The following is a 16,552-nucleotide window of genomic DNA, read 5'->3' as shown; positions in this document are numbered from 1 at the left end:
GAAGCATGGTGGTGGCAGCATCATCCTGTGGGGATGTTTTTCAACGGCAGGGATTGAGAGACTAGTCAGGATCAAGGGAAAGATGAACGGAGCAAAGTACAGAGAGATCCTTGATGAAAACCTGCTCCAAAGCGCTCAGGACCTCAGACTGGGGCAAAGATTCACCTTCCAACAGGACAACGACCCTAAGCACACTGCCAAGACAATGCAGGAGTGGCTTCGGGACAAGTCTTTGAATGTCCTTGAGTGGCCCAGCCAGAGCTCAGACTTGAACTCGATCGAACATCACTGGAGAGACCTGAAAATATCTGTAAAGCGATGCTCCCCATCCAACCTGACAGAGCTTGAGAGGATCTGCAATGAAGAATGGGAGAAACTCCCCAAATACAGGTGTTTCAAGCTTGCAGCGTCATACCGAAGAAGACTCTGTAATCGCTGCCTAAGGTGCTTCAGCAAAGTGCTGAGTAAAGTGTCTGAATACTTATGTAAATGTCAAATTTCAGTTTTATATTTTTAATACATTTACAAAAAATTATTCTAAAAACCTGTTTTTACTTTGTCATTATGGGGTATTGTGTGTAGATTGATGAGTGAAAAAAAACAATGTAATCCATTTTAGAATAAGGAATTGTAACAAAATGTGGCAAAAGTCAAGGGGTCTGAATACTTTCCGAATGCACTGTATAGGGAATACGGTACCATTTGGGACGCAGACTGTTCTTTTGTCAAACTGGCCTGGCCTATAGAGAACTGTGTTTGCCCCTTGTCCCAGACCAGCTCTCTAGCCTATGATTTGACAGCAGAAGTCACATTGCGATTGTCCTTGTGACAAATGGCTCTTTGGAACCTGTGGAGCGTACTAGATGGAGCAGAGAGAGTAGCAGCATGAACAAAGAGAGGGGCACGTCACAGAGAGATTATGGCTGCGTCTCAACTGGCACCATATATCCTATAGTGCTCTGGTCAAATGTAGTGCTCTATTGCCACCTGAGTTGTGCAGTAGTCTAAGGCACTGCATCGTAGTGCTAGCTGTGCCACTAGTGATCCTGATTCGAATCCAGGTGCTGTCGTAGCTGGCCCAGCATCATCCGGTTTCGGGCAGGATTTTCCGGCAGGGATGTCCTTGTTCCATTGTGCTCTAGCGACTCCAGTGGCGGGACAGGTGCATGCATGCTGATACGGTGGACCAGGTGTATGGTGTTTCCTCTGACACATGGGTGAGGTTGGCTTCCGGGTTAAGCGGGCATTGTGTCAAGAAGTAATGTGGCTTGGTTGGGTGTGTTTCAGGTGGATGGACGGCTCTCGACCTTCATCTCTCCTGAGTCCATATGGGACGATGAGACAAGACTGCCAATTGGATACCACTAAATTGGGGAGAAAAAGGGTTAAAAAAAATAGTAGTGCACTATATTGGGAATAGGGTCCCAAATGGATAATGGCGCCAGAGGGGATAGCTGCTGTTTTGTGAGCCCCTAACCAACTGTGCTAGTTTGTTTGTTTTACTCACCTCGAACTGGAGAAATATTTTTTCTTTAATGAGCCTGACGCAAAGGATATACTGCTTCCTCATGACCGGGCCCAAATCCCTGTCATTCACGCGAAGTAAAGACGGAAATATAGGGGGCGAAGACGGGGTGCCTTGTGAGGATTTGTCAGTGAGTGGGTAACCCACCTCCACCATCCATTCTATTGGCCAACGTGCAATCACTGGAAAATAAACTGGATGATCTCTGTTCGAGATTATCCTACCAATGGGACATTAAAAACAGTAATATTTGATGTTTCACCGAGTCGTGGCTGATCGACAGCACGGATAATATAGAACTGTCTGGGTATTCCATGCATCGGCAGGACAGAACAGCTACGTCTAGTAAGACGAGGGGTGGGGGTGTGAGTCTATTAGTCGATAACAGCTGGTGCGCGAAGTCTAAAGAAGTCTTGAGGTATTGCTCGCCTGAGGTAGAGTAACTCATGATAAACTGTAGACAACACTATCTACCAAGAGTGTTTTCATCTATATTATTTGTAGCCGTCTATTTACCACCACAAACCGATACTGGCAATAAGACCGCACTCAAAGAGCTGTGTAAGGCCATAACCAAACAAGAAAATTCTCATCCAGAAGCTGCGCTCCTAGTGGCCGGGAACTTTAATGCAAGCAAACTTAGCTAATTTCTACCAGCATGTCATGTCCAAAAAGAGGGAAAAAAACTATAGACCACCTTTACTCCACACACAGAGACGCATACAAAGCTCTCCCTCGCCATCCATTTGGCAAAAATGACCATAATTCTATCCTCCTGATTCCTGCTTACAAGAAGAAACCGAAGCAGGAAGTACCAGTGACTCGCTCAATACGGAAGTGGTCAGATGACGCAGATGCTATGCTACAGGACTGTTTTGTAGCACAGTCTGGAATATGTTCCAGGATTCATCCAATGGTATTGAGGAGTATAGCACCTCAGTCACCGGCTAAATCAATAAGTGCATCAACGACGTTGTCCCCACAGTGACCGTGTGTACATATCCCAACCAGAAGCCATGGATTACAGGCAACATCCACACGGAGCTAAAGGCTAGAGCTGCCGCTTTCAAGGAGCAGGACACTGATCCGGATGCTTATAAGAAATCGCGCCATGCCCTCAGATGAACCATCAAACAGGCGAAGCGACAATATAGGACTAAGATTGAATCCTAGTACACCGGCTCTGACACTGGTCGGATAAGGCAGGGCTTGCAAACTATTACGGACTACAAAGGGAAACCCAGCCGCGAGCTGCCCAGTGACGCAAGTTTACCAGATGAGCTAAATGCCTTTTAATGCTAGCATCAAGGCAAGCAACACGGAAGTGTGCATGAGAGCACCAGCTGTTCTGGACAACTGTGTGATCATGCTCTCCGTAGCCAATGTGAGCAAGACCTTTAAACAGGTCAACATTCACAAGGCCGCAGGGCCAAACAGATTACCAGGACGTGTACTCCTGGCCAACAGGCAAGTGTCTTCACTGACATTTTCAACATCTCCCTGACCGAGTTTGTAATAACCAAGAAAGCGAAGGTAACCTGCCTAAATGACTACCACCCCATAGCACTCACGTTGGAGGCCCCAACAAATCCACAGATGATGCAATCTCAATCGCACGCCACACTACCCTTTCCCACCTGGACAAAAGGAACACCTATGTGAGAATGCTGTTCATTGACTGCAGCTCAGCGTTCGACACCATAGTGCCCATAAAGCTCATCACTAAGCTAAGGACCCTGGGACTAAACAACTCCCTCTGCAACTGGATCCTGGACTTCCTGATGGGCCGCCCCCAGGTGGTAAGGGTAGGCTTTGTCCCCTCCTGGACTCCCTATTCAACCACGACTGCATAGCCAAGCATGACTCCAACACCATCATTAAGTTTGCTGACGACACAACGATGAGACAGTCTATAGGGAGGAGGTCAGAGACCTGGCCGTGTGGTGCCAGGATAACAGCCTCTCCCTCAATGTGAGCACGACAAAGGAGCTGATTGTGGACTACAGGAAAAGGAGGGCCGAACAGACCCCCATTAACATCAATGGGGCTGTAGTGGAGTGGATCGAGAGTTTCAAGTTCCTTGGTGTCCACATCACCAACAAACTATCATGGTCCAAACACACCAAGACAGTCGTGAAGAAAAAAATTGTTATGGGTCCCCAGATCCTCAAAAAGTTCTACAGCTGCACCATCTAGAGCATCCTGACCGGTTACATCCCCACTTGGTATGGTAACTGCTCGGCATCTGACCATAAGCCACTACAGAGGGTAGTGTGTACAGCCCAGTACATCACTGGGGCCAAGCTTCCTGCCATCCAGGACATATATACTATCTGGTGCCAAAGAAAATTGTCAAAGACTGCTGTCACCCAAGTCATAGACTGTTCTCTATGCTAGCTGTACCGGAGCGCCAAGTCAAGGTGCAAAAGGCTCCTTAACAGCTTCTTCGCCCAAGCAAAAATACTGCTGAACAATTTATCAAATGGTCACCCGGACTATTTACATTGACTCCAAGCAGGCTGTCATGTGCCTTTTATTGAGGAGTGGCTTCCGTCATACTACTCTACCATAAAGGCCTGATTGGTGGAGTGCTTCAGAGATGGTTGTCCTCCAGGAAGATTCTTTAGGAACTCTAACACTCTGTCAGTGACCATCGGGTTCTTGGTCACCTCCCTGACCAAGTCCCTTCTCCCCCGATTGCTCAGTTTCACCAGACAGCCAGCTCTAGGAAGCGTCTTGGTGGTTCCAAACTTCTTTCATTCTTAGGGATCTTTAATGCTGCAGAAATGTTTTGGTACCCTTCGCCAAATCTGTGCTCGACACAGTCTTGTCTCGGAGCTCTGTGGACAATTCCTTCGAACTCATGGCTTTTGCTCTGACATGCACTGTCAACTGGGAGACCTTATATAGACAGGTGTGTGCCTTACCAAATCATGTCCAATCAATTGAATTTACCACAGGTAAAGGATGATCAAAGGATGATCAATGAAAACAGATGCACTTGAGCTCAATTTTGAGTCTGAGTACTTATGTAAATAATGTATTTCTGTTTTTTGTATTATTATAATTTTTCAAAACTGTTTTGCTTTGCCATTTTGGGGTGTTTTGTGTAGATTGCTTAGGAATGTATTTTATTTCATCCATTTTAGAATGATGTGGTAACGTAACAAAATGTGGAAAAAGTAAAGGGGTCTGAATACTTTCCGAAGTCACTGTATATTAGCAGCAGCAGTGGAGGAGAGGAGAGAGAGACACCATCAGTGGCGGCCCTTGCCCCATGGAGCGGTGTAGGGGACACCCGTGTTTACCGCTGTCTGTTGTAGTCACAGCACAGCAGATGCCGCTTTATCAGTGTCATCTCTGCATAATATTAATACATTAGCCGGAATCAAACAAAGAGCAACATTGTGCTATAAGGACGGCAGACACTGAAGACACTTGTTGACATTTTGCTGCATTGTTCGGCGCTAAGCATGTTGCTGCACCCGCTATAACATCTGCTAAACTGTGTACGCGGCCAGTAAACTTTGATTTGATTTGAAGTGACTCCCTGGCAGGAGGAATAAAAACACTGCGGTTCCTGTAGAATGAAGAGAGTCTGAAGAAATGCTGCTGCTTACTGAAAGTGTGTGACGCTAACAGCACAGCTCTCCCCTGGAGGCAGAGTGAATGTACTCATTAATACCGGCCTTTAAGACACCGAAAGGGAGAGGATTCCCATCAATGGGAGAGAGAGAGGGAGAGAAAGTAAAAGAGATGGTGAGCGGTAGAGAGAGAGGGAACAAGAATGAGGGAGAGACGGATAGTAGAGGGAGTGAGAAATAAAGAAAGAAAGTTGGGGTGTGCCGTCAGGGTTGATGGAGGCAGAGGGAGAGAACGTGAGGGTAAAGCTAATGTTATAAGCTGGTAGTGCCGGTGGCCAATTGAAATTCATTCTGTGTGTGTCTTCAATGCAGGGAGGCGACAATGGTAAAGATAGGGGGAAACGCACAGCAACAGTCTCTCTCTCTCTCTCCTTCCCTATCCCTCTGTTATGCCCCCTTTCCTCTCTAAGCTTCTCTCTCCGTCTCCTTCGCTATCTTTCTGTTATGCCCCTCTCCTCTCGGGGGAAGGGTAGGTTGAGCAAGTGGGGGGGGGGGGTGGTAAGGAGATGGAAGGCTTGATCACAGCAGAGACACAGCAGTGAGTATATAAGGTCTGGACTTAATCATCTGTTAGGCGGAGTGCACTGGGCAGGGTAAGGAAAGAGGAGGGGGGGGGGGCGATGAAGCCAGCGTTCCACTCAGTTCTCAGACATGACTGAGCCAGAGAATCTGTGACTGCTCTCTGCACCAGAGGGAGAGAGTAAGAGAGAGAGAGTCCTGCTACTGCTGCTGCTCTCTGCACCAGACAAACAGACACAACAAGACACACCGTCTCTGTTTTCCCCAGCCAGCCCAGCAGCCAGCTCTCTGTCTGAGCCTCTGCCCTGACCACTGCCCTGTAGAACTCTCCCTGCCAGCAAAACACGTTCTACAGAAGAGAGAGAAAGAAGAAGAAGAAGAGAGAAAAAAGCCCTGTTGACTTTCCTGTCCACCCATCTGACTGAACCCAAGGTGGCAGAGAGGGAGAAGTGGCGAAGGCGGCGCCCCCCATCAGGAAGAACAGCGGTCAATAAAGGACACCGGTAGCTCCACCTCCGCGTCTGAGTCAGAACCCATGTCTGCACCGCGTGTCCCCCAGGAGCCTCTACAGGACATTGTCACAGCACACACACCAGAACCAAGGGAGCCAGCCAGCCACAGCAGGGAGCTGAAAAGCAGCAGCACTGCAGAGGATTTGGTTAAAGCTAGATAGAGGAGCAACCCTGGGGTGCTGAAGAGAATAAGGATTTAAGGTGGGGTAACTGGCAGTGCTGCAACAGACCTGTGCCTCACTCAGAGGCACTCTACTCTCTTTGCCTCTCTGCTGTGCTGTGGGACATGTGGGCGGGCTGGAGGCTAAGGAGGCACAGGGTCGAATTCACCGTGGAAACTGCCCTGCCGAGAGTTAGATAGTGCTTGGGTCTGTCTGTGAGGATCTAAGTGCACGTGTGGAAGGGGAGGAGGGGGGCTCGGCGTGGATACGACAGTCTCCTCTGCTCTCTATTGCTACTCCGTCCCTCTGTCTCCTTCCTTCGTACCTCTCTCTCTCTCTCTCTCCACCTCCGCCCCTCCTCTCCTCTCCTGCTCCCCCCTGCGGGCAGAGTGTAAAGCCATGGACCGAGGCTGAGTGGATGCTGCTGCCTGACACAGTGTTTGTGAGGCGGCTGCCGTCCATTCCTGAACCCCCCTGGTTCCCTTCATGCCGTGCTGTGGGCTGGGCCATCGCCGGAGAGCACAGCTTCCATACGTGAGTCTGCTGCCTAATTCTCTCAATTTAGGACAGAGACAGAGAGGGAACACCGGAGGCATACTGCGTACTGCATGAGTCTTAGTAATGCTCTGCTGTTGTCAACAACAAATACACTGAGGAAACGGTTCATGTAATGACGCTTTCTAGGAATACCTGTAGCTCGTTCAAAAGTCATGTGTATGTGCGCATGCGTGTGTGTACATGCAGGCACATGCACATGTTTTCGGAGTGTATGTATGTACATGTTTGCCTGAAAGTGTAAACACATACACGCGCACGCACGCACGCACGCACGCACACACACACACACACACACACCTGTTTATCTGCAACCTTGCAGATTTCTCTGCACCCTGTCTAACTGAGACTACACACGGTCTTACTGAGACCATTTTTTTTCTCTATCGACTCTCAGCAGACCGGCAGCTCTCTCTACAGAACTCCGCCGTTTGGCATCATGTGCGCCCAGCCAGCAAACCACACTAAGAGGCAGTCGATTGATTTATCCCATGTTTATATGGGGACGGACGGACGGAGAGAGATTAGGATGCAGTCAGTGGGTGGCTGAGAGCGATGTCCACATGGCTCATGCTTGGCTGACGGCAGAGTTTTTAATGGGCTTTACTCCGTTTATTTCATCTCTCTTCTTTGTGTGTGAGCGTCTGGGCTGTAATGCTGTCTAACAGATAGAATGAGTTTAAGGGGGGACAGGCTTTTCATTTGTACATCAGCCTAATGGAGCAAACATTCAAGGGTTCCTCCTCCCTGGCATTTAAGGGGGGGAATGGCAGGGCAGCGGCAGACTTGGTCAACATGAGACGAGGTGCTTCTGAAAATTTGAAATATCTGCCATTTGTGTTGCTTTTTCCCCAAAATTTGACTTTGGGCTGGTTCAGGTCTCTAACAGTGTCTGATTGTCTTGGTATGAGTGTTTGGGTGGACTCATGCCCAGTTATAGACAGGATAAATAGAAGTATCTTGGCTCTGCACAGTATACTCTGACATAGTAGCAACTGTTTTTGCCACACACACACACACACACACACACACACACACACACACACACACACACACACACACACACACACACACACACACACACACACAAACAATCTATAACAAAATGACTGCATAGACAAGAGATAATCGTTTTATTGCATGACTACTGTCACCACTAGATGCCCCTATAGCACCTTTCAGATTAGATGATTTATACACACACACACACACACACACACACACACACACACACACACACACACACACATTTTACACATGCACCTAGTACCGCAGCTTTTATGTTACTATAATCAACTCATGATGCAATAGTGCAGTAGTGACATTTCATTGGGTTCACCTTTGTATGAATAATGATGTCATTCCAGATCTCAGACAGAGCTTGGATGTTAATGTGAATAGAATGCTCTTAGAATTGGTCTATAGTATGTCATTCCATTAGGATGATTTCACTGGTCCAAATCAGAGCCAACCAGTGCTTACAGTAGGCTACATACATACAGTGTTCGTCCCAAAATACACCCTATTCCCTATTTAGTATAGTTAAGTCACTATATGGGGAATAGGGTATAATTTAGGACAAAGCCATACAGGTTCTACATTAATTTATATGGACAAATTACTCCAGTCCAATCAGCATACAACACATGCAATGTGCTCCCAGAACAGCTGTTATATCAGACAATTTAAGTCTTTTTGCTGGCATAATGGTTGTATATTATCCACTGCAACGACAACAAAATCCTCATTACCGCTCTTCCTCAATGGTCTCTGTCTAAGTCAATTTGACCATGTCTGAGCGGCATGCACACTCATGCTGCTGTGGTCTGGATTAACATTTACAAAGAGTGGATTTTAATCTGAGTGATGAGTGGATTAGTGCAGGGCTGCAGGCAGGATTTAGGCTTACTGCTCCTGTACAGCTGGAGAGATGGCTGTTGTCCTACTCCGTACTTTGCAGGATGCTCTGAGCAGAGGCCAAGAACTCTCTCTGTGTGTGGGATGCTTTTAAAAATGCAAAAGGCATTCCTTGTGGAAGGGTGAAACTAATAAAGAATGTAATGATTTAATTTGTGTATTCACCGAGTGTACAAAACATTAAATCAAATCAAATCAGTGAAGGAGAACCTGCAGGTTTTGTTAGTGGGCCGTGTCAGTGGCACTGTATTGTCCTCAAAGCGAGCAAAGAAGTTGTTTAGTTTGTCTGGGAGCAAGACATCGTGGTCCGCGACGGGGCTGGTTTTTCTTTTGTAGTCTGTGATTGACTGTAGACCCTGCCACATACCTCTCGTGTCTGAGCCGTTGAATTGTGACTCTACTTTGTCTCTATACTGACGCTTAGCTTGTTTGATTGCCTTTTGGAGGGAATAGCTACACTGTTTGTATTCGGTCATGTTTCCGGTCACCTTGCCCTGATTAAAAGCAGTGGTTCGCGCTTTCAGTTTTGCACGAATGCTGCCATCAATCCACGGTTTCTGGTTGGGGAAAGTTTTAATAGACGCTGTGGGTACAACATCGCCGAAGCACTTGCTAATAAACTCGCTCACCGAATCAGCGTATTCATCAATGTTGTTGTTCGACGCTATGCGGAACATATCCCAGTCCACGTGATCGAAGCAATCTTGAAGCGTGGAATCCGATTTTTTGGACCAGCGTTGAACAGACCTGAGCACGGGTGTTTCCTGTTTTAGTAGTCAGCTTTTCCGAAAGGAGGGCGGGGGAGGGCCTTATATGCATCGCTGAAGTTAGAATAACAATATTAGGGAGCCTTGTTTTCAGATTAGCCTTGTTAAAATCCCCAGCTACAATGAAAGCAGCCTCAGTATATGTGGTTTCCCGTTTACATAGAGTCCAATGAAGTTCGTTCAGGGCCGCCGATGTGTCTGCTTGGGGCGGAATATACACAACTGGGATTATGATCGAAGAGAATAATCACAGTCGTGTATATTCTCCCCCAAGAACACCAAGAGCCATACCCCGTTCAAAGGCACTTACATCTTTTGTCTTGCCCGTTCACCCTCTGAATGGCACACAAACACAATCCATGTCTCAATTGTCTCAAGGCTTAAACATCCACTGATTTGAAGTGGATTTAACAAGTGACATCAAAAAGGGATCATAGCGTTCACCTGGATTTACCAGATCAGTCTATGTCATGGAAAGAGCTGGTGTTGCTAATGTTTTGTACATTCTGTGTACACTATGGCCAAAAGTATGAAGTATATGGTGCATATGGTGTGGTAAGAGCCCAAGCACGTTCATGTGAGTCTATCTGCTTTTGAACTCCGAGACGGCTTCCTTCCGTGACACACCACTCTTTCTATGACACTCCTCTCACATGTTTCCAGTATGGAGGCCCAAACCGCTGTTTTACGTCGGAAATGGGGCGGAACACAATTCCGCTCGCGATGGAATTTAGAGCACGGAGGGAGACCTTGCTGAATGGGACTCGTTCTGACTCTGACACGCAGCAGACTAAAGGGCCATGGCAGTCTCAGACACTGCACGGAAACTGGGCTAATTGAAGACAGCAGGCCCAGCCTAACTGTTTTGTTCACTCTTACTGGTTCCCATCGTGCAACGGGACTGGAGAGTAGTACATTTGTAGCCTGTATAAGAGCTTAGCAGCACATTCAGCGTAGCAGTAGTCTTGGTTCTGGTCTTTTTTTAGCTAGAATTAAACTCCTTACCACTCCTGTCGTTTGCCAAAGACATTGGCCTTTTGTCAATCTCCACGTTCAATATGCAGGCAGATTCACGGCGCAGTTGCACCGTAAATCAACGTCATGGAACGTAAATGGAACATGAGGTGTGTGCAAATCTGTCGCAATCTAGAATGATCATTTTAAGAACAACAATAAGCAATACCGTTACGGCCTGCTGCAGCCATTCCCTTGTGAGAAGGCAGTGTCAACGTAAGATCATGTTGATCAAAGTGGCAAGAGAGGACTGTAGATGAGAGAAAGATAAATAATGACACAGAAGGTATTAGGCTACAAGATTCAATAGAGATAGGTTTGTTTCACTTGCATACCGTTAATCAGTTGCTTACATTTCTGAAATGTTGAAATGCTCATTTCAGTTATATTATTTGTCCATCCTACCTTGGAGTCCAGACAGAGTCCAGACAGGCTACTTTAGGATACTTTCAGAATGGACATTCGTTTTCCCAATCTGCCCACTGTAATTCTACATTATTTTCATTCAATTGAGTCTATGACGGAAACAAAGTGGTTTTTATTCTAGGCACAAAGATAATTTGACATCATGTCTAGATGATAAAAGGCTACACTGATCACTCAGGCTTCGCTGCCAATTGTATAGATGTCCACATAGGCCTAATATTTAAATTGAGGAAATGTGCTCATAATCATTATTTTTCAATCCATAGTTGATGCCTCTCCTAATGAAAAGGCCATCACGCTGTGAGCTACTGGACAGTTGATGCCCCTCCTAATGAAAATACCACCCTGCTGTGAGCTGCTGGACAGTTGACGCCCCTCCTAATGAAAAGGCCATCTTGCTGTGAGCTGCTGGACAGTTGACGCCCCTCCTAATGAAAAGACCATCCTGCTGTGAGCTGCTGGACAGTTGACGCCCCTCCTAATGAAAAGACCATCCTGCTGTGAGCTGCTGGACAGCACACTTGCATTTGATATGTGTTTATGGATGAGAACGTGAAGTAGCCATTTCCCAAAAGGAGCTCAGAGGGGAATCGTTGATTGCCTGCTTTGCAATCTGTTCCCTATGTCAACAGCCAGGGTTTCATTAAATAGGCCTAGACAGTAGTCACTATACTTTTTGTATTTCATTTATTTTATTAAATTGACACATTTAGCCATGTTCAACTTCAATTCATTGGCACAAAACATTCATCAGAAATGTTGTTTTATTTCTGGCTTGCATAGCATAGGTACAGTTGGTCACCTAAATTCACTGTAGTAGGCTGGGCCTAATATATTGGCTAGCATACAAATGGTGAATTAATAGCCCAACCTAATGAATTAATTAACTTCTAACTTACACATATGTCTTCTCTGTTTCCTAATTGTGCAATTCATCCATCTCCCCTGGCATCTACACTGGCCCCCCTTTTCCATCCACTGTGTATTCCCTTTTATAGCTCTTGAACCAGTAGCCTAACCCAATGCGTGTCCCAGAAGTAGCAATAAGCTATAATTTGGTCACTTATTTTGAACAATCCAAAATATATATATTTGTGATCAAATTTGCTGGTGGTAAAATGCAATAAACGGGAATACTCTTTTCTCCTTGCGTCTAATGTTTATGTTTACAATGGCATGTATTATGTCAGAATGCCCAGTGTTTCCTGACAGTCTCATTTGCATAAACATTGTCATTGGACGATAGCGCTGAGGGATATTGAATCAGGAATCAAATCTCCTCGAGCTCATTCATGATAGAATGTTAATATTTGAAGATTGCCGATTGGCCAGCCTCTTTGGCAAATGACAGGAGTGGCAAGGAGTGGAATGTAATAGCTGAACAGAGACGGCAACCAAGCCAGCGTAGCAGCAACAGAGTAGAAACTGTTTCCTGGACACAGGTTAAGCCTAGTCCTGGACTAAGGGAGCATTTAAAATCAAATCAAATTGTATTGGTCACATACACATGGTTAGCAGATGTTTTTGCGAGTGCAGTGAAATGCTTGTGCTTCTAGTTCCGACAGTGCTGCAGTATCTGACATGTAATCGAACAACTCCACAACAACTACCTAATACACACAAATCTAAGTAAAGGAATGGAATGAGAATATATACAAATAAATAAATGGATGAGCATTGACAGAGCGGCGTAGGCAAGATGCAATGGATGGTATAAAATACAGTATATAGATATGAGATGAGTAATATAAACATTATTAAAGTGGCATTATTAAAGTGACTAGTGATCCATTTATTAAAGTGGCCAATGATTTCAATTCTGTATGTAGGCAGCAGCCTCTCTGTGTTAGTGATGGCTGTTTAACAGTCTGATGGCCTTGATATAGAAGCTGTTTTTCAGTCTCTTGGTCCCAGCTTTGATGCACCTTTACTGACCTCACCTTCTGGATGATAGCGGGGTGAACAGGCAGTGGCTCGGGTGGTTACAACAACCACCCGAGCCACTGCCTTGATGATCTTTTTGGCCTTCCTGTGCCATCGGGTGCTGTAGGTCTCCTGGAGGGCAGGTAGTTTGCCCCCGGTAATGCGTTGTGCAGACCGCACCACCCTCTGGAGAGCCTTGTGGTTGTGGGCGGTGCAGTTGCCGTACCAGGCGGTGATACAGCCCGACAGGATGCTCTCAATTGTGCATCTGTAAAAGTTTGGGAGGGTTTTAGGGGACATTCCATTGAAAGTGTTTATTATTTCAGGGGCTTAATCTGTGTCTAGGTAACCTCCCCTTACTTTCTAATGGGAAGTGTGGGATTTTGATACTGTAGGTTGTTAGATGTGTGTGCTTGTGCTTTTAAAGGGTTGCTGAACATCCTGATTTGCCTCGTTTTTGGATTTGGTTCATTAAGAAATGCTGGTGGCCATGACTGAATTCTAACGTGAGTTGGTTTTGTGTGTTTGTTTCTTAAGAGTTAGCCAAATTCTTTCGCCAATTAGCTTCAACTGGCTGATGTGCTACCGTAGCAAAATTGGTCTGACTTTGGATAGCCTTTCTCCGTGGCTAGTTAGGGACCGTCAATATATTACACAGTGTAAATGAGACAGAGCATTTAAAAAAATAATACATTTTTACCTGAAACTGTAGTTAAATTAATGAATGCTAGCGGTGAGCTAATCTCCCCTGGTGAGTGTGTGGCCAGGAATTCCCATTTTTTCAGGCTATGGGATCAGAACCGGAACATTGGGCACTTTGTCTGGAGCTGTGGACACTTTGTCTGGAGCTGGGCTTCCTTGGCAGTGGATGTGCGTTCCTCCACTTTTCCAGAGTGTAGTAGGGACTCCTAACGGAATGTCTTAGTTTCACCGTTTTTACAGGTTTTTTACATAATCTATCATCTCACCCTCAGACTAGTGGAAACTGTGATATGTCTGTAGAGGCCTTGTGTATGTAACATACCTCACAGAGTGGGTGTGAGTGTGATGTGGACAGATCCTGGATCAGTGGGATCTGTCTGTAGGTGCTGCTTTGTAAATAGCCCTACTACAGGCCTGGTTCGTATACATTAGAGGACTAATTCAGGTAGGCCTCTCCCCATTTTGGCTTGCTTCTGTTTGGTTCCTAATTAATACAACCCTGGAAACAGTGAAGTAATGATGATGGCGAAGTGGCACCACTCTCCTTTGGCTCGGCTTTTACGAGATTGATGCTGAACATGTAAACCGTAATAGTGTCTGGTGGTGTCTGGTTAGGCGCTTCTCAAAATACAGCTTCCCTCTCTTTCCTATATCTGTCACGCCCTGATCTGTTTCACCTGTCCTTGTGATTGTTTCCACCTCCTCCAGGTGTCGCTTATTTTCCCCAGTGTATTTATCCCTGTGTTTCCTGTCTCTTTGTGCCAGTTTGTTTCAAATGTTTCTCCTTTCTCTAGTCCTCCCGGTTTTTACCCTTCCCTGTTTCTGGACTTTGTACCCGCCTGCCTGACCGTTCTGCCTGCCTTGACCACGAGCCTATCTGCCACTCTGTACCTCCTGGACTCTGATCTGGTTTTGACCTTTTTGCCTGTCCACGACTCTTGCGTACCATTGGGAGACATCAGGAGTTGCTACAGGGTACTGTGAGGGGCAGGGCATTTTATAGCTATTTATAGCTACCTGCCCTATTAGGAAACACTTGTCTCTAGTGGGTACCAGTACTATGGTGAGTCAGACTAGGAGTTCCTTAATTCCCATCCCCTGCACCACAATCTAAGTCTCTCCGAGTGCTCATTGACTCTGTGGCTGATGAATGTCTTATGGATGCCATGATAGCTTCGGAGCTTGGTGTTCCCGCTCAGCCTCTCTCTGTGCCCATTGATGCTAAGGCACTGGACAGCTGCTCCTATAGTACGGTGCCTGTTAAATTACGGGTTTCTGGTAACCAGTGAGACCACAGTTACTCCTCATTGCGTCTCCCCATGTTGTGTTGGGATTTTCCTGGCTCCAACCCTGTTATTGACTGGACCACAAGCTCCATCCTAGGTTGGAGTCATTTTTGCCATTCAAACTTCCTTTAAGCAGCACAGCCTTCCCCAAGTCGTCCTCCTCAGGATGTTAGCAAGACTGCTGATGTCTCTGCTATTCCTACTGAATACTATGAACTCCTGGAAGTGTTCAGTAAGGCACGTGCTACTTCCCTTCCCCGGCACCCTTATGATTATGTCATTGACCTTCTCCCAGGCACTACACCACCTCGGGGTTGGTTGAATTATCTGTCTGGACCAGAGACCAAAGCTATGGAGGAGTCTCTGGCCACTTGGGCCGTCAATCCTTCTGCATCTCTTGCCGGTGCAGGGTCCTTTCTTTGTGGAGAAGGACAATACCCTGTGCATTGACTACCAGGGACTTAACAATATCATTGTCAAAAATAGTTAACCCCCCCCTACCTCTCCTCTGCGTTTGAACCTCTCCAGGGGGCTACCATGTTTTTCAAGTTGGACCTTCGGAATGCCTACCACCTGGTTCGGATACGCGAGGGATGAGTGGAAGACAGCCTTCAACACAACTAGTGGACATTATGTGTACCAGGTCATGCCATTTGAACTCAGGCTTTGGTCAATGATGTGTTTAGGGACATGCTAAACCGGTTTGTTTTCGTCTACCTGGACGACATCCTGTTTTTTTCCCGATCTGCCCAAGAACATGTACTCCATGTCAGACAGGTCCTTCAGCACCTCCTGGAGAACCAATTGTTTGTGAAAGCTGAGAAGTGAGGTCCACCGCTCTTCTATCACCTTTCTGGGATATGTCATTGCTGAGGGCAATGTTTAGATGGATTCTCAAAGGCCAATCTACCACTGATGTCACATCAACCAACGTGCAGTTGCAACGGTTTCTTGGGTTTGCACCCTGGGGGCCCCCCTCTCGGCACTCACCTCCCCCAAGGTACCGTTCAAATGGTCTCCAGCTGTTGACAAAGCCTTTGTGGACCTGAAGCATCAGTTCACAACAGCACCCATCCTCATCCATCCGGACCCCTCGTGTCAATTTGTGGTGGAAGTGGATGCTTCGAATGTTGCAGTGGGAGCCATCCTCTCCCAGCGATCTGCCCAGAAGCTTCATCCCTGTGCCTTCCTGTCCCATCGTCTCAATCCTGCTGAGAGGAACTACGATGTTGGCAACCGGGAACTCCTGGTGGTGAAGATGGCGTTGGAAGAGTGGAGACACTGGCTGGAAGGAGCAGAACAGCCATTTCTGGTCTGGACCGAACATAACTTAGAATATCTCCGTTCAGCCAAGCGCCTCAAGGCAGGCAAGGTGGGCCCTCCTGTTTACCAGATTCAACTTTACCATTTCCTACCGTCCTGGGTCTAAAAATGTGAAGCCTGATGCTCTCTCCCGCCTATACAGTTCCTCTGCCACACCCTCGACTTCTGAAACGATTCACCCTACCTTATGCCTTGCTGCCACTTTAGATTGGGGTATTGAGAACCTGGCCCAATGCTCCCAACCTGGACCTGAAGGGGGCCCGGCTAACCGGCTGTTT

At 46.7% G+C, this 16,552-nt stretch overlaps 1 protein-coding gene across 5 annotated transcripts in view; it reads left to right on the top strand.

Moving 5' to 3' along the window:
* Positions 1–16,552, top strand: part of LOC110535617 (voltage-dependent L-type calcium channel subunit beta-2) — a 129,662-nt gene that overhangs the window by 15,739 nt on the left and 97,371 nt on the right. Inside the window, exon 1 of one of the 5 annotated variants that reach the window (XM_036935352.1) lies at positions 5,827–6,895. The exons of the other annotated variants lie outside the window; for them this stretch is intronic. Within the exon in view, the coding sequence (XP_036791247.1) occupies positions 6,848–6,895 (48 nt within the window). The 5' untranslated portion in view covers positions 5,827–6,847. Of the gene's footprint in view, positions 1–5,826; positions 6,896–16,552 lie in introns of those variants that run through there. 5 annotated transcript variants of the gene reach the window in all.

This window comes from Oncorhynchus mykiss, chromosome 11 (genome assembly GCF_013265735.2).
Source record: "Oncorhynchus mykiss isolate Arlee chromosome 11, USDA_OmykA_1.1, whole genome shotgun sequence".
NCBI lineage: Eukaryota > Metazoa > Chordata > Actinopteri > Salmoniformes > Salmonidae > Oncorhynchus > Oncorhynchus mykiss.
The sequence above is the reverse complement of the archived record's forward strand: the minus strand, read 5'-3'. Positions and strand labels throughout refer to the sequence as shown.